Raw genomic sequence first — 22,621 nt, forward strand, 5'->3', positions numbered from 1 at the left:
CTTTTCCAGGTTATTGAGAAGAAGAACAAGCCTCACATTCAGCTGGATATTGGAGCAGGTCAATTGAAGACTTTTGCCCCTGAGGAAATCTCTGCAATGATTCTGACTAAAATGAAGGAAACTGCAGAGGCTTACCTGGGACAGAAGGTAAAGTTTTGGTTTCAACGATCAAAAAACATTGAGGCCAACAGCTGCTGTCAGTGAAAGTCCATCTAATTCAGTTCTGCTCTTTTTAAAGGTCACACATGCTGTGGTCACTGTGCCCGCTTATTTCAACGACGCCCAGCGCCAGGCCACCAAAGACGCAGGAACCATCGCTGGTCTGAACGTAATGAGGATCATCAATGAGCCGTAAGAACCTTGTTACGCTTGCTTTGTTGTAAAACATATTGTTCTCATTAGATATGGATATGTTTGCTGACATCGAACTGGTAGGACATGGGTTGTAATTTTTCCTTCATTGGTGTTTGTTGATGGTTTGAAACTGTTCGGCAGTTTCTGTGTGGCTGTTTTGTTTGCTGTTGATGTAGCGCTGTTGGTTTGTTTTGAGCCATTGTTCTGGAATTTTATGACAAGTTTGAGATAAGGAGCGTCTTTGATTATGTGCTTTGTTATGAAAAATGTTTTGTTTTGGATTATGCTCACGTGTTTTGGGTAGTGCTTGCATGTTTTAAATAGACACTTTGAGACGCGCATGTGGTAATTATGAGTGAATGTGGATCTAGTGAGGATGTTGAACCTGAACGGGACCAATGTAAAAGAAAGGTTCAGCTTACCGCAAAGGCTTTGGCTAATAAAATTGAACAACTACAGAAAGAACGAAAACGAAATGTGAATGTGATCAAAAGTTCTATACCGGCCATCAAAGAACTCATGCAATGAAATGAGAATGTTTTGGCTGTTCAGAGTGAACTTGAAAGCAGTCAATCAAACTTCATGATTCTGTGATCCCAATATTACGCAGTGATGAGCAAACCAAACAGAAAGATTGGTTCTCAAATGTATAGAAACACAGTGACGTCTTCATAAAAGACACAAAGCAGTGGATAAGAGGAATTGAAAGCTCAAGTGATAAAGTCCAAGATCCAACCACTGGAATCAGCTGAGTGTCCTCTAGATTCAAGAGAACAGAATGTGTCCAAAATTTCCACGCATAACCAAGATGAATATAAATCCAATTGACAGCATTTCTAATGTTGAAAGTAAAGGATCAAGTAGATGAAGCTCTGCCTCAAGACATTCAATGTTCAACAACGTTGTTGGTACGTCAAAATTTAATGAAGGAAAAACATTCTATTGAGGAAAAGGAACAAAACATAAGAAAATAGAAAGAGGAATTTGGGTTGCGAATGGAAATTGCTGGAACTATGGCAAAAGTGAAAGTACTTAAGGGCTTCAGTGTGCATGTGATGTGACATAATTCTGATGGAATGAATTCTTATGTTGATAAAGGACAACAGACAACCCAAACACTTAATTCTGATGCAAAATCATTTCTTCCAACTCCTCAAAATGGTTTCCTTCAGGTGCAAATGCAAACAAGAGGAACATTTCTCAAATAATTACCCTCAGTCAATTTCAAACTCAAGTCAGACTGGTAATGTGAATGTAAGTGCCCAGTATGGAAGCAGTTACAATGCTGGTTCAGGAAATACTGATCAAATTTTCCATATCATGGATAAACAAAGTTAAATTACATCTTTGCTGGTTCAACAACAGTGTCTGTCATCTTTGCCTAAAAGGGTTTAAAGGCAACCCATTGCAATATCACTCCTTTTTGAAATCCTTTGAAAGTGGTGTGGAGAGTAAAACTGAAAGGCCAAGTGATTGCTTATATTTTCTTGAACAGTACACCAGGGGTCATCCAAAAGAGATTGTAAAGAGTTGCCAGCATATGCCTGCAGATCATGGGTATTAAAGGGGCTAAAGCTTTACTACAAGAGCATTTTGGCGATCAGTATAAAATTGCGTCTGACTATATGGAAAAGGCTCTCTCATGGGCAAACATCAAAAGTGAAGATCTCTGAGCTTTACAAGACTATAGTTTGTTCTTAAGAAGCTGTTGTAACACCATGGAAAACATTCAGTATTTGCGTGAGATGGATACGCCCTCTAATATGTTGACTGTAGTAAAGAAATTAAGGGAGAAATGCAGATCAGAGGTCTGCGAATTGCAGGAAACCATCAATCAAAGAGCTACCTTCATCCCGCATTGTTAACTTTGTTGAAAGACAAGTGAGAATAATGACTGATCCAGTTTTTGGAAACATACAGGATCTCCCAACTTTAATCGGAAGTAAATCAGTGAACAAAGGCAAGTCTCAGTCTTATCTTAAAAACAAAAGAAGCAGTTTTGCTACTACTGTTACAGCAATGGAAAGGAAATCAGAAATTGGATCTAATAGAAGAGAAACAGTTTCACTCGGCAACAAGAGTTGTTTGTTTTGCAAATGTGAACACACATTGGAATTGTGCATCTATTGGAAAAGAGCAGTCATGGTGAAAAGATTTCACCAGAATGGCAGAATGGCATTTGTTTTGGCTGCATGTGTACAGTGCACATCAGTAAAGATTGCAGAAATCACCTTTCATGCAATGTGTGTAATCTTAAACACCCTAATATACTTCACATCTATCCAAGAGAAAATGTGACCGATTCAAAGCAAGTGAGGAAACAAATGGACACCCCAATGGGCAGTGCTCACAAATCTGTTGAGTACAGTGAAAATATTGGGCCTGGTGAATACGAATGTAAACTTTCAATTGTTCCTGTGCAAGAGAAATCTAAAAAAGGAAATAAGACTGTGATTACTTTTCTGGACCAAGGTAGCACAGCAGTGTTTTGTACGTCTAGATTGATGAATAGACTTGGTCTTTCGGGTAAAAGGACTAATATTCTCTTGCATACCATGGGTCAGGAGAAAGTTACAACTACCCATTGTTGTTTCTGGGTTAGAGGTAGCTGGTTTGAATGAAGAAGACTTTTTTGAGTTACCTGATGCTAATACACAAGAGACTATACCTGTGCATAGTGGAAACATTCCAAAGCAAAAGGATTTGCAGGAATGGCCATATTTGAAACATGTGAATTTGCCTGACATTGACTCTGATATTGAACTGCTAATAGGAATAAATGCCCCAAAGGTTATGGAGCCGATTCAAGTGATCCGCAGTTTTGATAATAGTTGATAATAACCCTACGAAAAATTAAAACTAAGTTGGGATGGACAGTAAATGGTCCACTAAGAGGAGATGTAGGCAATCAATCTGCTTCTAAGTACCCTGATGTTACAATCAACAGGATTTCGGTTTCAAACTTGGGAGAACTTTGGCAAAAGCAATTTAAAGTTGATTTTCCTGAATGTAGCAAAAATGAACAAATTGGGTTTTCAAGAGAAGATCACAAGTTCATCGAGATAGTAACAGACTCATTAAAGTTGGAGGGGTTCATTATTCTATTTGCTTACCTTTGAGACATAAGGATGTTTGTATGCTGGACAACAAGATAATTGCAGAACAATGTGATCTGAACCTAAAGAAAAGATTGAAAAGGGATGTTTCACTTAAGTCTGAATATTCTGCTTTTATGAAAGACCTTATTTCTAAAGGTTATGCGGAGAGAGTGCCAGCTGAAGATTTGGGACATAATGATGGTAAAGTATGGTATATACCCCATCACAGTGTTTATCACCCCCGAAAAAGGAAAGCTCCGTGTTGTCTTTGATTGCGGAGCTACATTCCAAGGGATGTCTTTGAATACCCAGCTATTACAGGGTCCAGACCTCACCAGTTCACTTATTAGGGTGATAACTAGATTTAGGAAAGAGAGAGTTGTGATCATGGCAGATATTGAAGCCATGTTTCATCAAGTGCAGGTACCAAAAGATGATACAGACTTGCTAAGATTTCTTTGGTGGCATGACGGTGACCTTACTCAAGATATGGTAGAATATCGTATGGTCGTGCATCTTTTTGGAGCCACTTCATCACCCAGTTGTGCAAATTTGGCCCTCAGAAGGTGTGCAGAAGATAAAGCAAGGCAAGGCAAGGCAATTTTATTTGTATAGCACATTTCATACACAATGGTAATTCAAAGCGCTTTACATAAAGAAGAAGAATAAAAATAGAACATAAGGAATAGAAATAACAGTAGAAACAGAGAATTTTGCTATCTGAATGGAAGAGCAAGGAAGTCTTAAGGAGTTTTTGTTGTTGTTGTTGTTGTCCATGAGAGTGGATCTAAACGCATCTATCCCATCAGAGTGGATCTAAATGGATCTTCCTCACATGACAGGACCGCTGTCTAGCTCTACCTGTTAAGACACTTCAAACTGATAAACAAAATTTCAATCTCCCCTTTTGCCAAGACACCTCAAACTGCGCCACACAGCCCTAATCCCCCTTCCGGAGATATCTTATCTATGCAACGCAGTTCAAATTTCCCCTTTGGAAATTTCCCCCTTTGGAAAGTGTCCTGATTGTAATCCAGAGATAACTTAACCATGCATCACAGCTCAAATTTCCCCATGGTTTGTCCCCTTATCCAAATTTACCAAATTTTAACCTAATCACAAATGCTTTATTCCTAATTCTCCAAGCTCTTTCAATCAGACAGCAATATTTAAAATACATTAAAAGTCAGAAATAACAAGATGATACATAAAAGATATAAAATACATTAAAATTGAAATAATTATTATGAATAATAATTGAATTAAATAAAAACAGGGAAAGGAATTAAAAGAATAAAAAGATAATACATATAAAATAAAATGCAAACAGTTCGGAGATAGCACAGTGCTCAATCTGCAAATGCATAGATAAAAAGATGTGTTTTGAGTCTGGATTTGAAAGTGGCTACTGTTGGAGCAAACCTGATCTCTTCTGGAAGCTGGTTCCAGCTGCGGCTGGCGTAACAGCTAAAAGCAGACTCTCCTTGTTTTGAGTGAACCCTTGGTATTTCTAAATGACTTGATCCTGATGATCTGAGTGATCTGTTAGGTTTATATTCTATGAGCATATCTGCAATGTATTGAGGTCCTAGGCCATTGAGTGATTTATAAACAAGTAACAGTACTTTAAAATCAATTCTAAATGCAACTGGAAGCCAGTGCAAGGACCTGAGGACTGGTGTGATGTGTTCATGTTTTCTGGTTCTGCTCAGAATCCTGGCAGCAGCATTCTGTACGACCTTATGGTCTTTTTGGGAAGACCAGTGAGGAGTCCATTACAGTAATTCACCCTGCTGGTGATGAGACGATTGTCTCTAGTCTTGACTGGAGACAAAGCATCTAATTCTTGCAATATTTTTGAGATGATAATATGCTGATTTAGTTACTGTCTTTAAATGGCTACTGAAACTCAGGTCTGACTCAAAAATCACACCAAGATTCCTGACTTGAATTTTAGTTGTTTGATCCCTAGAGTGAAGGTACATGTTCACTTTGAGAACTTCATCTTTGTTTCCAAACGCAATGACTTCAGTTTTGTCTTTGTTTAACTGAAGGAAGTTTAGGCACATCCAATTTTTAATTTAATCAATGCACTGTGTTACGACCGTCTAGGGCCAGCAGTAACATAAATGAATGTGTGCTCACTCGATGATAAAATTTTCAACAAAGGTAGATTTATTAACACAATATAATGAAAATAAACAAAGGGATTAAATTCAGGAGTGGACCAGGCCAAAATAACAAACAAAAGTAACTAATTTAAATACCCTCTAAATTCCCTAAAACAAACAAACAAACAAACAAAAAAAGAGCATCAAAGAAAATTACAAAGTAACTTCCCTAACTCCCTTAACTCAAAACATAGAATAAAGATATATGCAAAAATAAATGGCGTCACACTCCCTACTTCCCTTAGGTTATTTACAAATAATATTTACATAAGGTAACTGAAGACAAAAGCAAATTATAACTCAAACTGAACAGAAACAAATTCTACAAAGCACACATAAACACAAAAGAACACAAAGCAAAGCAACAAACAAAATGGCACAAAGTCGGCCCCATAAGGTGTTTGGGGTGGTCCTTATATCACGGGAGCAGGAATCAGTCAATTGGGCCCAGACCAATCAGGACCTCTGCGCAGGCCACACCTTCTCCTGCACAAAAACACTTAAACAAGACATTGGACGTAACACCCTCACCCTTAAAAATAAAAACCATAGGTCTTTTAGGAATGGATACGTGAAAGAGTGTCAGCAATCACATTTTCAACCCCTCTTTTGTGCTGGATACTCAGATTAAACCCTTGACAAATTAGTGCCCAACGCATGAGCCTGTGATTTGCATTTGACATGCGTTGAAGGAAAACCAAAGGATTGTGGTCAGTATACACAGAAACTGGTTGTGCACTGGACCCAATGTACACTTCAAAATGTTGAATTGCCAAGTAACAACGCGAGAGCTTCCTTCTCTATAGTACTATAATTTAGTTGGTGTTTGAGAAATTTCTTGGAAAAAAAAACTAATCGAGTGGTCTATTCCAGCATCATCAGTCTGAATTAAAACTGCACCAGCACCTGTACCACTGGCATCAACATCTAACTTGAACGCTTTGTCAAAGCGTGGGGCAGAAAGTACAGGTGCGCTACACAACAGAGTCTTCAATGCCTCAAAGGCAAACTGACATGTAGGAGTCCACTCAAAAGAGATCCCTTTACGGAGTAAACCTGTAAGAGGATTCGCCACATCTGAAAAGTTCCTACAGAAACTTCTATAGTAGCCGGTCATGCCTAAAAAACGCCTAAGCTCTCTCTTCGTCGTAGGCGTAGGAAAATCCAGAATAACTCGAATTTTGGAGTCAAGAGGTTGAACTTTGCCATTTCCAACCTCCTTCCCTAAATAGGTTACAGTTGCACAAGCAAATTCACATTTTGCCAAATTTAATGTAAGATTGGCCTCTTTCAAACGTTTAAAAACACAGTTCAGAAGTTTGACATGCTCATCCCAAGAATCTGAATAACAGACAACATCATCAAGGTAAGCTTCACAGTTGGGTACTGTAACGAGGTTAGTAGATGTGGGAAGAAGGAGGCGGGAACCGGCGAACGTTCAAACAAAACTTTAATATATAAATAAACAAATACAAAACGAAAGTAATGCCGGCAGACCCTTGCGGACGTCTGCCGGCCACACAAACATAATAAAACATAAAATAATATCCAGGCCTGGTCCTCTCTCGTCCTTCACTGTAGTCGCTCCTGCTTTTATGCTCCCGGAGCTCCTCCGTGAGGGAATCAAGGCCGGTGCGCCTCCCAGGTGAAACTCATTAACACTCGCGCCACCGGCCTCGCGCCGTTCCCTCACGGCTCTCGCCCGCCCTGGTCGCCACAGGTGCATTAGCGAACACTCTTGACATTAAACGCTGAAAGGTTGCACCAGCATTTCGTAGTCCGAATGCCATAACCCTGTATTGAAGGAATGCATCGGGAGTAGCAAAGGCAGAAATTTCAGAAGCCTTCTCAGTAAGAGGTACTTGCCAGTACCCTTTTAATAGGTCGAGTTTAGTGACAAATTTTGAAGTCCCAACATGGTCAACACAATCTTCAACACGAGGCAATGGAAATGAATCAGGTTTAGTTAAGGCATTGACTTTCCTATAATCGGTACAAATCTGGACGTACCATCGGACTTGGGGACTAACAAACACAGTGAACACCAGGGACTACTACTGGGAACTGCTAAACCATGTTCTAACAGATAATGAGTTTCCTGTTTCATGAGATTCCTTTTAACAGGATTAACTCGGTAGGCATTCTGCTTGACAGGGGCATGCGAACCGACATCAATGTCATGTTCTATGACATGTGTTGTTGTGGGAAAATCATTAAATAATGTAGGATACTTATTGATTAAATTTCTGAGATCAGCTTGAGCAGAAACAGGTAAATGTGATAATTTGGTGGAACAAGTTCTTCAGAGTGTCAGAATTTAACAAACGAGCAGTCAAAAATGAAGCACTTCTCATTTTTAAATCATCACTCTCGGGTGAATAGTCAGACGGAGACACATTCACAGGTACAACAGTTGCTGCAACAGCCACATTTGACACATCAGTACGAGCTACATATGCCTTAAGCATATTAACATGACACTCTTGATTTTCTTCTGCGATTAAAAGTATTCACAACATAATCAGTCTCTCCTAACTTTGCCTGAATTTCATAAGGGCCAACAAATTTAGCCTTCAACGGAGAGCCTGGTATTGGCAATAAAACAAGAACGCGATCCCCAATCTGAAAAGAACGTTGCACGGCTTCACGATCATAGCGAGTTTTCATTTGCTCTTGAACAGCACTAAGTGATTTTCTTGCCAAACTCCACGCAGTATGCAAACGCTCACGAAAACTACTGACATAATCTAAAACATTATTTGGCTGAGAAGAGCACTTAACACCCAATATTTGTTCCTGCAGAACTTTCAATGGCCCACGTACAGAATGACCAAAAATTAACTCAGACAGGACTAAAACCAAGTGATGCTTGTGTCGTATTACGCACCGCAAACAACAAGAGAGGAATTTCTTCGTCCCAATCACGCTCTCGCTCTACACAAAAGGTATGAAGCATAGATTTTAACGTTTGGTGAAAACGTTCAAGAACACCTTGCGATTGTGGATGGTAGGCACTCGACACTTGATGTTTGACATTTAATTGCCTCATTACTTTTGCAAATACTTTGGACATAAAATTACTACCCTGATCAGATTGAATGAACCGGGGTAGACCAAACGTAGGTGCAGAATTTGACAATAGGCTTTAATGATAGCTGGAGCTTTCAGAGTTCCGTAATGGGATTGCTTCAGGAAATCTGGTGGTTGCACACATTAAAGTTAAAAGATAGGAGTTACCAGATTTTGTCTTTGGCAGAAGGGCCAACACAGTCGATTAAAATACGCTCAAATGGTTCTCCCAGTGCAGGGATTGGTTTTAATGGAGCTGGGGGAATAACCTGGTTAGGTTTACCAGCCAACTGGCAGGAATGACATGACTTACAGAACTTGGCTACATCAGATTTCATAGATGGCCAGAAGAAATGTTTAAGCAAACTATCATATGTTTTCGTGATACCAACATGGCCTGAAAGTTCATGTTCATGTGCAATGCTTAATACCTGCATTCGGTAAGGCTTCGGGACCACAACCTGGTAAACTGTACTCCAGTCTTCCTCAGCCTTAGGTGGAGACCATTTACGCATCAACACCTCTTCATCGAAATAATACGCAACAGAATGTTTCGGTAAGGCAGATTGTTTCACGGCAGTTTTGAAGCAAGAGACCAAAGTGGGATCAGCAAGCTGTGCTTTGATCCAATTCTAATTTACCTAAAGGCAGATTAAAACTAGGAACAGCACACACATTCAACTCATTCGCATCATCTTTTACACATTGATCAGAGTCTTTCGTAGACAGGAAAGACTCAGAAAGATCCACCATCTCCTCAAACTTCCGAAACTGAGCACGAGTCACTGCACAGGCGCTAAACACATCAGGAAATGTCTCACGCAACACATCATTACATTCATTTACATCTACAGGGTCATCGGTTACTTCAGGTAAACAGAAAACTTTCTTACCCACCAAATCATTACCAAGAATGAGCGAGACTCCCTCAACAGGTAATTCAGCACAAACAGCCAATTTGACACGTCCCGAACTTACGCCAGACTGTAAAAATACATTGTGCAGGGGAACTTTAACAACAGCCAAATCAATTCCTTTGACTAGTACGTCAGATCCACAACTAGAATGAGTAGAAAAGTTTAACACACTTCCTAAAATAAACGACTGAGCCGAGCCCGTATCTCTCAGGATGCGGACAGGTTTGGCTTCAGACATCGACTCATCAAATGACACTGTTCCATCAAAAATGAACGGTTCGAATGCAGATCGAACATTAGAAGAAGATGCACATTCTGGGAAACACGTACGACTATCAACTAAAGCCACACTCTTTGTAGAGTTAGCCTTTCTACTAGACTTCTTTTTCAAAGCAGGACAAGCTGCAATGAGGTGCCCAGCCTCATGGCAGTAAAAACATTCACGGCCTTCCACATTGTCACTATCTGCATTCTCTTTATTCACAGTCGTAACCTCTTTAACATTCCGTGTACGAACATAGGAATTACGCTTAGGTGGTGATGAAAAAACCACTCGATGAGTGAGCACAAATTCATCAGAGAAAACAGCTGCCTCTGTAAGAGTAGACACTTTCTGTTCATTCAAGTAAATTACAATTTTCTCTGGCAAACTATTTTTGAATTCTTCCAGCAAAATCAATTCCTTAAGTTGTTCTAGAGTTGCAACTTTATTCGCAGTACACCACTTTTCAAACAAATTTGCCTTGTCACGAGCGAATTCAACAAACGTTTGTCCTGGGGATTTTACATGATTCCTAAATTTTTGACGGTACGCTTCAGGCACCAATTCATAGGCACGCAACACAGCATTCTTCATCGCGTCATAATCTAAACTCTGCTCAAGCGTCAACGCGGAACAAACTTCTTGAGCTTTCCCAACGAGTTTACACTGCAAAAGCAGCGGCCAAATATTTTGCGGCCATTGAAGCGTGGCGGCGATGCGTTCAAACACAGTGAAGTATGTATCTACTTCACTTTCACGGAAAAGAGGGACTAACGCAATTTGTTTACTAATATCAAAAGTTTGACTTACTTGCAAATTGCGTCGAGACACAGCATCCGAGCCTGGAGTGGAAGTGCTATCCGAAGAAGACACAGGCGTACTCGCGCCGGGTGGACCAGTAGTTGGAGGCTTGTTAGGAACTTTAGTTTTAAGTTCGAGCTCCAGCTCTTTCAGTCGAATTGCGCGCTGAGTCTCAAGCTCGACTGTTTTCACGTGCAACAGCTGACTTTGATACTGCTGCCGGCTTAGTTCCAAATCAAGCTCCTTTAGCTTAATAGCCAACAATGGGTCTCGTGGAGATGGCAGCTCAGCGGGATCTATGCTAAACGGTTCCGCGGGTTTGGTCTGCTCCGCTCCCTCACCCACGGAACTCGCAACTTGGTATGCAACACCCGCTTGCGCGCCCTCCTCTGGCAGGACCCCATTCTCCACCAAATGTCTCACTATCACTCCCTTAATCTCCCTCTTTACTGCGCCTCGAGGCACCTTGATCTGATACAAATCCGCGATTGCAAATAAGTCATCTTTACGACATTTTTCTAATTGTTGCGCCGTAGGCCGAATTGCAAACTCCTCTAAATCAAATTTAGAAGACATCTCAAAAACTCTGCCGAATTCCCTTCCCCAAAAAGTAAAAACCCCAAGGCAAACGATAAAAAACAAGGCAAATTTCATCAGAACAAATAAACCATTTGTATGTATGCTACTAAATTTGGTTGCTCAAACCAGATAAAGTTTGAACTGGCGGACGAGCCCCCAATTTATGTTACGACCGTCTAGGGCCACAGTAACATAAATTAATGTGTGCTCACTCGATGATAAAATTTTCAACAAAGGTAGATTTATTAACACAATATAATGAAAATAAACAAACAAAGGGATTAAATTCAGGAGTGGACCAGGCCAAAATAACAAACAAAAGTAACTAATTTAAATACCCTCTAAATTCCCTAAAACAAACAAACAAACAAAAAAAAAAAAAAAAGAGCATCAAAGAAAATTACTTCCCTAACTCCCTTAACTCAAAACATAGAATAAAGATATATGCAAAAATAAATGGCGTCACACTCCCTACTTCCCTTAGGTTATTTACAAATAATATTTACATAAGGTAACTGAAGACAAAAGCAAATTATAACTCAAACTGAACAGAAACAAATTCTACAAAGCACACATAAACACAAAAGAACACAAACCAAAGCAACAAACAAAATGGCACAAAGTCGGCCCCATAAGGTGTTTGGGGTGGTCCTTATATCACGGGAGCAGGAATCAGTCAATTGGGCCCAGACCAATCAGGACCTCTGCGCAGGCCACACCTTCTCCTGCACAAAAACACTTAAACAGGACATTGGACGTAACAACTGGCACAGGGAGTCAATGGGGCTGTAGTCGTTAGGTGATAGCGCTAGGTAAATCTGGGTGTCATCTGCATAGCTGTGATCTGCAATTTGGTTTTTTCTCATTATTTGGCTCAGTGGCAGCATATATAGGATGAACAGGAGGGGTGCAAGTATTGAAACTTGAGGGACTAGATAACAAAGACTTTGTGCAAAGGGGGGTTTTGCATTGACAAAATGGATAAGTAACAGTCGAGATGTGCTGGTAAAAATCCCAGAGGACTCAGAGCAAAAAATGTGAAGGATTTGGATTTGGGCCAAGACTTACTTCCTGTAGAGAGAGTGCTAGGTGTACAATGGTGTATACAATCGTATGACTTCAAGTTCAAAATCATGTTGCAGCAGAGGCCTTCAACCAGAAGGGGGATCCTTGCTACTGTGAGTTCTGTTTATGATCCCTTAGGAATTCTGTCTTCAGTGACACCGTGTGCAAAAAAAATCTTACAAGATTTGTGTAGGAAGAAACTTGGCTGGGACAATATGATTCCTGCTTCAAATGTTCAGGAGTGGATCAACTGGTTGGATGGATTATGTGAGTTGGAAAGCTTAGTTGCACCACTTTTCTGATGCAAGCAAAGATGGTTATGGAGTAGTTACTTATCTGCTTTTGCATGATATTAACTCACAAGTGCATGTTGCTTTTGTAAAGCAAGAGTAGCCCCTTTAAAGCCAGTGTCTATGGAACTTAATGCTGCAACATTAGCCAGTCGAATGGATTCGTTGTTGAGAACAGAACTGTGTATGTGCCTCCAAGACGCTGTCTTCTGGACGGACAGTACTTCTGTACTGAAATATATCCGAAACTAAGTTTCTAGGTATCAAACTTTTGTGGCTTACAGAGTTTCCGAAAATCTCAAGGTGTCTCAATCATTACAATGAAGGTATGTGAGCACTGCAGCAAATCCAGCAGATATAGCTTCCAGAGGTTTGAGAGTGGAATCATTTCTGGAGAAGAGAAGTTGGGTGTTCGGACCACAGTTTCTTCTTTTGCCTGAAAAGGAATTGCCTGTTGATCCTATGGACCTGGGAGAATGTTCGCCAGAGGATCCAGAGTTGAAAAGAAGTGTCACTGTCAATACTGTACAATCAGAGAAGGATGTTATGACCAATGTTTCCTCTAATTTTTTTTCTCGCTGAGCAAAACTTTTCTCTGTTGAGCACACATTTTGGCCACCTGAGCAAAAACATTCTTTATATCAGACCTGTACAATGAATGTAAACACGGAAGAAGAAAAAAAAAAAAGGTTTTATCATGCAACTGTAACTTTTAACTTTAATGTGCCATTTCTATTTTATTTGACCCTTGATGTAACTTAGTGATATATTAAATCATATTTCTTGAAAACAAGCAGTTCAGTCACTAAATTAAGCACATTTTAGGTTACTTGAGATTTTTTCATATTGCTGCGTTAACTGTACCAGTCTTTACCAAGAAATTCTATTAAAAAATAATTTAAAAAAAACTCCTGCAGGACAGTTATTCTTTATAATAATATAAGCAGTTACACTGATGGCTTTAGGACAACCATTAATGTGTTTTTGTACAGTAAATTATTAGCAACAGGACAGTGTTAAACCATCAAAATTACATGTTTATTGGTTATGAATTTCCCAGATTTTCTATACCAGGAGGTTTCAAGATTTTTAGTGGCAAGGAGCCATAAACAATCCCCTTTGAGATCAATTGTTTTTATTAGGCTTACTAATATAATATAATATAATATAATATAATATAATATAATATAATATATATATAATCCTGAAGGAATTTAAACTGATATACAGTATTTTATCAGTTTAAATGCTTGAAAACAAACGGAAGCATTTAAACAGATCTGACAGCTAAATATTAAAAGAAAAGTGAACATGTTAACTCTTTTATAGTTATCTAAATATCCCTGAAACCCACACCACCACACACACAAATCTTTTTAAACTGAGGTATATCACTGATGTATTTTGAGTTTGCAAGCTACACCTGTAGGTGGGTGTAGTTGTAAATGTCTCAGAGTTTTGTTAAGCATTCTGTGCCCATCATCTGTTATTTCTGCCACTTTTCATTAAAACATGACGTTTTATTACACATTTCTTTTACTTTTGCGTTGCCTCTTGTATTGAGCCATTTAGTCCGCAAACATGACGACAGTATTCTTACCGCGACTGAATTGGCTGCTCAGGCCCGCGCCCGCTCACACACGCTCACATCTTTCTCTTTCTATGAAACCTGTAAACCGCATTCACCGGTTCTAACTCTATAGCGACAATAACTCTATAGCGGTTGACCAGAGCACTGCAATTATTTTTCATTTAAACTAAAATCAAATGGATTTCTATGATTTCCCCACACATGATTTCATGTCTGATATCCTCTGCACGACAATTATTCTTTCTCGCGTGCGCAGCTTAGAGGGAACATTGGTTATGACACACTTTATCCAATACTTCTCCTCTTGGAGCCGGTTAAAGAGGTCAGTAGCTTGGATTCTCAGATTTAAGCAGTTACACTTAAATCTAAGTCAGAAGAGGCAATCCTTGAAAATGGCTTTAACACAATCTGGAATGGATGAAAACCAACAAAGACAACAACTGAAAGATGAAATGGAGAAGACAAAAGTTCAGTGTGATAAAAGGGAACTTTCTGTGGAGGAGCTGAAAAAAGCTGAATTGGATATTATTCATCACTGCCAAAGACGGAGATACCCATATGAATTCTACCCTGAAGAGGCAAAACATCCCACTATACTTGCTAAAGACTTTCACATCTTACATATCGTTCTTAAACATATATATGAAGAAGTAGGTCATGGTGGCTGAAACTATATGCTATCAAGTTTGCATCAAAAGTATTGGATACCTGGTGCTAGCATTGCCATAAGGAAGATATTATCCAAGTGTGTGATCTGCAAACGTTTCCAGGCAGCATCAGGGCATCAACAGATGGCAGACCTACCCCTAGATAGAGTTTCTCCAGATAAACCTCCCTTTACCTATGTTGGAGTTGACTGTTTTGGACCCTTCGAAATTAAGAGCAGTTTTTAAAATCTATATGACGTTCGTTTCACGAAGTATCGTGAAGAGATACGACGTTATCTTTACATGTTTAGCCATTCGTGCTATTTATATAGAAGAGGTACCATCACTGGAAACAGATTCCTTTATAAATGCATTGCGACGATTCATTGCAAGATACGGACAAGTCGTAGAAATACGATCTGATAATGGTAAAAATTTTCTTGAAGCAGAATGTGAGTTGAGACAAGCTATTGAAGACTGGAACCAATCTCAGATTAATAGCATGCTTCTACAGAAAGGAATGGATTTTTAATCCTTCAAGTGGTTCACAACATGGAGACACATGGGAAAGATTGATAAGGTCTGTAAGAAAGGTTCTCAGTGCCACCTTGAGAACACAAACCCTTGATGAAGATTGTCTTTATACAGTTCTATGTGAAGCAGAAGCAATCATTAATGGACGTCCCATTACTAAGGAATCTACTGATCCCAGCGATTTGGAAGCACGGACACCTAATCATTTTTTTGCTTTTAAAAACTGCACCATCATTACCACCAGGAATCTTTTAAAAAAGAGGATATATATGCTCGTTGATGATAGAAACAAGTGCAGTATATATCGGATCGATGGACAAAGGAGTATCTACCTCAACTGCAAGAGCGACAGAAGTGGTCCACTGCAACCCACAATTTCATTCCAGGAGACATTGTGCTTTTGGTGGATAATTCAGCACCCTGTTATTCATGGATGATGGGGAAAGTGATCCAAACCTTTCCAGACAGAAAAGGTTTTGTTCGTCAGGTGTGACTAAAGACTAAGATCAATTTTTTGAAAAGACCAATCACGAAAATCTGCCTTCTTATTTGACACTTCCCTTGGAAAAGTTTTTTTTTTTTTTTTTTTTTTTTTTAACTGGTCAATATAGACATTGACTTTACACATTGATATGACTGAGTTGAAATCACTCATTGACACTAACGTATTAAGGACTTTAAATGGACACACACACACATTGATTGGTATATGAAAAAAAGGAAAAAAAATTTTTTTTTGAGTGAGTCAAATGTCTATGTCACCTATGTGTATTTATTGAATGTAATTATTATTAAGATTATAATAATTAGGGGCTGGAATATAGGAGCCATGTAAACATTCATGTGTGATGTCATGTGACCATGGGTAAGTGACATGTGACATTTGGGAGTGTCACTAATTATGTGAGTGTAACACAGTTCGTAAATACGGGAAGGAGGAGGCGGGAACCGGCGAACATTCAACAAAACTTTAATTCAAAATAAATAAACAAACAAAACGAAAGTAATGCCGGCAGACCCTCGCGGACGTCTGCCGGCCACACAAACATAATAAAACATAAAATAAAGTCCAGGCCTGGTCCTCTCTCGTCCTTCACGGTCGTCGCTCCTCCTTTTATGCTCCCGGAGCTCCTCCGTGAGAGACTCAAGGCCGGTGCGCCTCCCAGGTGATGCTCGTTATCACTTGCGTCACCGGCCTCACGCCATTCCTCACGGCTTTCGCCCTCCCTGGTCGCCACATACCCCCATCGCCCCTTGCAGGCCGGGGGGTACTCCCGAGACTGTGCTCTTCTCCCCCCCGGGGCCTGTCTCGGCGGCCGCAGCACCTGGGGGTAAGGACAGACGAGACGAGAGAAAGGAGACGGAAGCAAGGGGAGCGACAGGAGAGAGAGGGGAGAGAGGAAAAAAAAAAATTCTGGGTCAGGTCCCAGACACACTGCCGCTCGGTCCTCAGCCAGCCGGGAGGCTCTTCCTCGCGGTGCCATGTGGTGGCACTGGACGCTCGGTGGACGGCCCGATCCTCGACCGCCTCCTGGCGGCCAGCGATGGCTCCTCCGGCTGAGGGCAGCCGGCAGCGAGTCCCCCATCCCCTGCTCCTCCCCTTCAAGGCAGACGGCGGCGACGACTCCACTCCCTCCAGGACGGCAGCCACCCCACCTCGTCCCAGGAGCACGGCATCCGGGTCTCCGTCCCACCTTTCACACGGCTCCAGCACCACCGCCTCGGGCAACCTCGCACGGTCTTCACTCCCACGCTACCCGAACTCCTCAGCAGCGAGGGCTTTTCGACAGCATGTCCCTCCTTCCTCCCGGGTTTCGGCACCAATGTAACACAGTTTGTAAATACGGGAAGAAGGAGGCGGGAACTGGCGAACATTCAACAAAACTTTAATTCAAAATAAATAAACAAACAAAACGAAAGTAATGCCGGCAGACCCTCGCGGACGTCTGCCGGCCACACAAACATAATAAAACATAAAATAAAGTCCAGGCCTGGTCCTCTCTCGTCCTTCACGGTCGTCGCTCCTCCTTTTATGCTCCCGGAGCTCCTCCGTGAGAGACTCAAGGCCAGTGCGCCTCCCAGGTGATGCTCGTTATTCCACACTCAGCTCCTGCGGCTTTGGTTGACTTTTAGGCCGCTATAGTCTTCGTTGACAGTTAGGAACCTGGGTGTGCTCTTTGATACCAATCTTTCATTTGAAGGCCATGTTTCTAGCATCTGTAAAACCACATTCTTCCATCTTAAAAATATATCTAAACTACAAAAATGAAAAATGCAAAACACTTCATGCGTTCATGACCTCAAGGCTAGATTACTGTAACGCTCTACTGGGTGGTTGTTCTGTACTGCTCGCTTGTTAAACAAACTCCAACTGGTCCAAAACACAGCAGCTAGAGTTCTTACTAGAACTAGGAAGTATGACCATATTAGCCCAGTGCTGTCAACAATGCATTGGCTCCCTGTTAAACGTCATATAGATTTTAAAATCTTGCTACTTACTTACAAAGCACTACATAGTTTAGGTCCCCAGTACCTGAGTGAGCTCTTAATGCATTATAGTCCTTCACGTCTATTGCAATCTCAGAATTCAGGCCAGTTGATAATACCTAGAATATCAAAATCAACTGCAGGCGGTAGATAATTTTCCTATTTAGCACCTAAACTTTGGAACAGTGTTCCTATTCCCACTGTTCATTCCTTCCCACAAGAGTTGCAGTTTTGGAGATGCTCTGACCCATTCGTCAAACCACCACAATGCCACCACAAGGCCCTTGTCAAACTCACTCAAATCCTTACACTTGCCCATTTTTCCTGCTTTCTAATGCATCAACTTTGAGGACTAAATGTTCACTTGTAGCCTAATATATTCACCAACTAACAGGTGCCGTGATGAAGAGATGATCAGTGTTATTCACTTCACCTGTCAGTGGTCAAAATGTCGAGCCTGATTGGTATATACACTATATTGCCAAAAGTATTGTGAAACCCCTCCAAATCATTGAATTCAGGTGTTCCAATCACTTCCAAGGCCGCAGGTCAAAATCAAGCACCTAGGCATGCAGACTGCTTCTACAAACATTTGTGAAAGAATGGGTCACTCTCAGGAGCTCAGTGAATTCAAGCCTGGTGCCGTGATAGGTTGCTACTGTTACATGTCTAATCTGTGTTTCCCTCCTTCATTGTGTTTTTGGTTCAGTCCTGTGACTTAGTTTTCCCCAGACTGTCTAATTAGTTATCCCATTCACATGTGCCTTTGTAATTATTTCATTACCTCATTAAGTTCCCTTTGTTTGCCTTGTATACCCTGTGTTCTCCCTCAGTGTTTGTCTGTCTTCGTCTATGTATAACGTGTAGAATATGTATTCTGGTATTCACTCCTGAGTTTTGTTATTAAATTCCTGTTTCCTGTTCTATCTCTTTGTTGTGCTTTTTGATACACACCATTCCATGACAGATAGACGGACCCTTATAACGAGTAACTACGGACTTACCAGTCTGTCCAGCTTCTCTGTTTGGAACTTTCTCTCAAGGCCACACCAGTGTGTTCATCGGCCTGGCGTGCCGTACCTCCTTCTCTGACCTTTCACTTTGCACATTCTACTTTGCCAGCTTGAATGTGGAAACCAAGGCATGCCTACCCAGTGTGGGACCTCAGGGAAATTTCACCCAGTATGTGGAGTGGGTGCTGGTGCACAACGATTCATCATTTACCATCGCAGAGGATGACATCACCAGCCCCACTTCAACACCACCAGAGACCAGCCATCCACCACCTACAAATGAACCGACGGAGATGTTGCCTGTGCCCACCGCAGACTGTGGAGACCGGCCTGCCGCATTTGACAAGCCTGAACTGAGGAAGAGGTTGAAGGAAGTCTGGAGCCCGTACCACAGCAAAATATCTGACCAGATGCTTGAGTCTTACTGGAGATTGATGTCTTGGAGGATAGCCCCGCCCACACTCCCACCGCTGTGAGTGAGTTGAGCCTGGCCACTGGAGGATATATGGAGGAACTTAGAGACCTTTTTGAGGAGGATTTGATAGACTGGTTTTGATTGGTGATGTCCTATTCTATGCCCCTGAAACTCCAGCACCCCCTGAAGCTCCTGTGTTCCCTGCATCTCCAGCACTTCCTGTGTCTACTGAATTCCCACTCAACCTCCCTTTCCCACCTCCTCATTCAACCAGTTCCTTAGCCCCGCTTCTGCTGCTGTCCTTCAGCCCCTCTGCCTCTTCAACATTCTGTAAGCATCTGCAAAGTGACTTCAGGCCACCAGCTCCTCCTAGCCCAGAGGATCCCGTCTGCCTCCTGCCTCTGGACTCTTGACATCGTCCTGCCTGCACCTTTGGCTCCGCCTGACTCTTACTTCTTACACCGTTCCATGACAGCCACCTGTGCAATAAGTCCATTCGTGAAATTTCCTCACTACTAAACATTCCACGGTCAACTGTTCATGGTATTATAACAAAGTTGAAGCAGTTGGGAACAACTGCAACTCAAGTAAGAATAAAAGTGGTAGTCCACAAAAAAAATTCCAGAGCTGGGTCAGTGCATGCTGAGGCGCACAGTGTGCAGAAGTCTCCAACTTTCTGCAGAGTCAATAGCAAAAGACCTCCAAACTTCATGTGGCCTTCAGATTAACTCAAGAACAGTGCGTAGAGAGCTTCACGGAATGGGTTTCCATGGCCGAGCAGCTGCATCCAAGCCTTACATCACCAGTTGCAATGTAAAGCGTCAGATGCAGTGATGTAAAGCACGCCGCCACTGGACTCTAGAGCAGTGGAGACGTGTTCTCTAGTGTGACGAATCATGCTTCTCTGTCTGGCAATTCGATGGACGAGTCTGGGTTTGGCGGTTGCCAGGAAAACGGTACTTGCCTGACTGCAATGTCCCAAGTGTAAAGTTTGGTGGAGGGGTGATTATGGTGTGGGGTTGTTTTTCAGGGGTTGGGTTTGGCCCCTTAGTTCCAGTGAAGTTATCTCTTAAAGCTTCAAAACATTTGACAATTTCATGCTCCCAACTTTGTGGAAACAGTGGAACAGTGGAAACTTTTAAAGCTACAAATATATTACTTTTAGTTAAAAGTTTAGTAATTAAAAAAAAAAAAAAAAAAGTATCATTTTAAATATTTAAATATAAATATAGATAAAAATGTATTCAATTTCAAGTAAAAAATGTTTTTTTTTGTTTTTTTTGTTCTTAATGATTGTAACCCTGATGGACGTCTTGTTGCTCTTCACAGAACTGCCGCCGCAATTGCTTATGGTCTGGACAAGAAGGACGGCAAGAAGAACATCCTGGTGATCGATCTGGGCGGCGGCACCTTCGACGTGTCACTGCTGACCATCGACAACGGCGTGTTCGAGGTAGTGGCCACCAACGGAGACACTCACCTGGGTGGGGAAGATTTCAACCAGCGCATCGTGGAGCACTTCATCGAGCTGTACAAGAAGAAAACTGGGAAGGACGTGCGCAAGAACAACCGTGCCGTGCAGAAGCTGCGCCGTGAGGTGGAGAGGGCTAAGAGTGCCTTGTCCACCCAGCACCTAGCACACATTGAGATAGAGTCTTTTTTTGAGGGTAAAGACTTCTCTGAAACTCTGACCCGTGCCAAGTTTGAGGACCTCAACATGGTGAGAGCAGACACATCTGTAGCATTAACAGAAACTAAAACTGTTTTTAAAAAAATACATATTCATTAATAGAAATAAAACTGAAATAAGTCTAAGCTTTCTCATCTAATATTTATTTTATTTCAATTTAATGTTTCCATTTAAGATTTCAGTACAATAAATATTCAGATTTTAGTTTTTCTAAGAAAATGTTTGTTTGTTTGTTTATTTATCCATGTCTTTTTAGATAACTGATATCAATCTCAGACAAAATAATTTGGTAGGTCTATGGAAACCCTACTTAGAGGTTGTTCCACATTATCAAGCAAGTCACAGTTCTCATGCAATATGGGAGGAAGAAAGATCTTTCTGAAGATGAAAAGCATGAAATGGTGCAATGTTGTGCAAAAGGCATGAAAACAACTAATATTGTGTGAAAACTGAATGGAGATTGTCGAATTATAATAAGATTTGTGAGTGATTTAGAGCACAGCAGAACTCAGTCAGATAAAGGCTTATTAATGAAAGTTCCTGTCAAAAAAAATGATTATATTAAAAGGGCAGCTATAAAAAAAGCCAGTGTTGAGTAGCAAAGCTGCTGGTATCTCTGGAGTCTCAAGAAGCTTTCCATGCAGGCTGGCAGTTGTGCGTAAAGATGCATTTTAGCCACCACTAACCAAACCTCACAAAGAGAAACACTTACAGTGGGTTTAGAAACTCACCTCTCTAACTCACCTACTCACCTCTTACATCTGTGTTTCCTGATGGAAGACCAGACAAAACGGACACAACAACCATGATTTCACCAGGTGAAGATCCCATCAAAGAGCCTTGATGATTTTTTTTTTTTTATATATATTTTTATTTATTTATTTTTAGGCTGAGTTCTCACATATTCAAAGTGTGTGCACAACCTAGTGGATTTTGTTTTCAAGCAAATTCGCATATGCGCTGTTCTTCTTCTGCTCTTTTTCATGTTGTGACTGATTGTATTCATTGTCTAACTGCATGAATCGAACCGCAACGTATGTATCGTATGGTTCAGGATGAATAAATGTATAGTTACATCCCTAATAAATACATAATATTTTATTAACAATTCTAAAATAACTCATGTTTTTTTTGTGTTTCCCCTCGCAGGATTTGTTCAACTCCACCATGAAACAAGTGCAGAAGGTTCTGGAAGATTCTGACCTGAAGAAGTCTGACATTGATGAGATCGTCTTGGTTGGCGGCTCCACTCGAATCCCCAAGATCCAGCAGCTGGTAAAAAAGTTCTTCAACGGCAAAGAACTTTCTAAAGAAATCAACCCCAAAGAGGCCGTGGCATATGGAGCCGCCGTTCAGGCCGGAGTTCTGTCAAGACAAGAGGACACCGGTGAGTCTGTCTCCACATCAAGAAGCTGCCCTAAACACATCTTTGTACTCTTTCAAACATGAATTGTACAAATGTAGGTACTTTCTAACCTCTTCGCACAAACGCTGGTCAAGTTCGCCGTCCATTGTCGTGTTTTTCCTCTTTTTCAAGCGTGTTGTTTTTAAACCGGTCTTTTCACAATCTTCTTCGACGGCTGAACACTGTGCTCAATACTGTGCATATTGCCACCTAGTGGACTGCTTGTGCATGTG

At 41.1% G+C, this 22,621-nt stretch overlaps 1 protein-coding gene across 1 annotated transcript; it reads left to right on the forward strand.

The window, feature by feature from the left end:
- LOC125261839 (endoplasmic reticulum chaperone BiP-like) lies at nucleotides 1-22,447 on the forward strand. Its single transcript, XM_048180390.1, has 4 exons — nucleotides 1-147; nucleotides 239-351; nucleotides 20,623-21,013; nucleotides 22,133-22,447. Exons 1-4 carry the CDS (start codon nucleotides 97-99, stop codon nucleotides 22,430-22,432), a joined length of 855 nt encoding a protein of 284 aa, XP_048036347.1. The 5' UTR covers nucleotides 1-96; the 3' UTR covers nucleotides 22,433-22,447.
- Nucleotides 22,448-22,621: the final 174 nt, after the last annotated feature.

This window comes from Megalobrama amblycephala, unplaced genomic scaffold (assembly GCF_018812025.1).
Source record: "Megalobrama amblycephala isolate DHTTF-2021 unplaced genomic scaffold, ASM1881202v1 scaffold502, whole genome shotgun sequence".
In the NCBI taxonomy this organism is placed as follows: domain Eukaryota; kingdom Metazoa; phylum Chordata; class Actinopteri; order Cypriniformes; family Xenocyprididae; genus Megalobrama; species Megalobrama amblycephala.

Excerpts from the sequence above, each read along its gene's own strand:
- LOC125261839 (XM_048180390.1), top strand. The coding sequence starts at position 97 with ATGATTCTGACTAAAATGAAGGAAACTGCAGAGGCTTACCTGGGACAG. Across the intron at positions 148-238 it reads AGGCTTACCTGGGACAGAAG|GTCACACATGCTGTGGTCAC; the intron begins GTAAAGTTTTGG and ends CTCTTTTTAAAG. Across the intron at positions 21,014-22,132 it reads AGTTTGAGGACCTCAACATG|GATTTGTTCAACTCCACCAT; the intron begins GTGAGAGCAGAC and ends TTCCCCTCGCAG.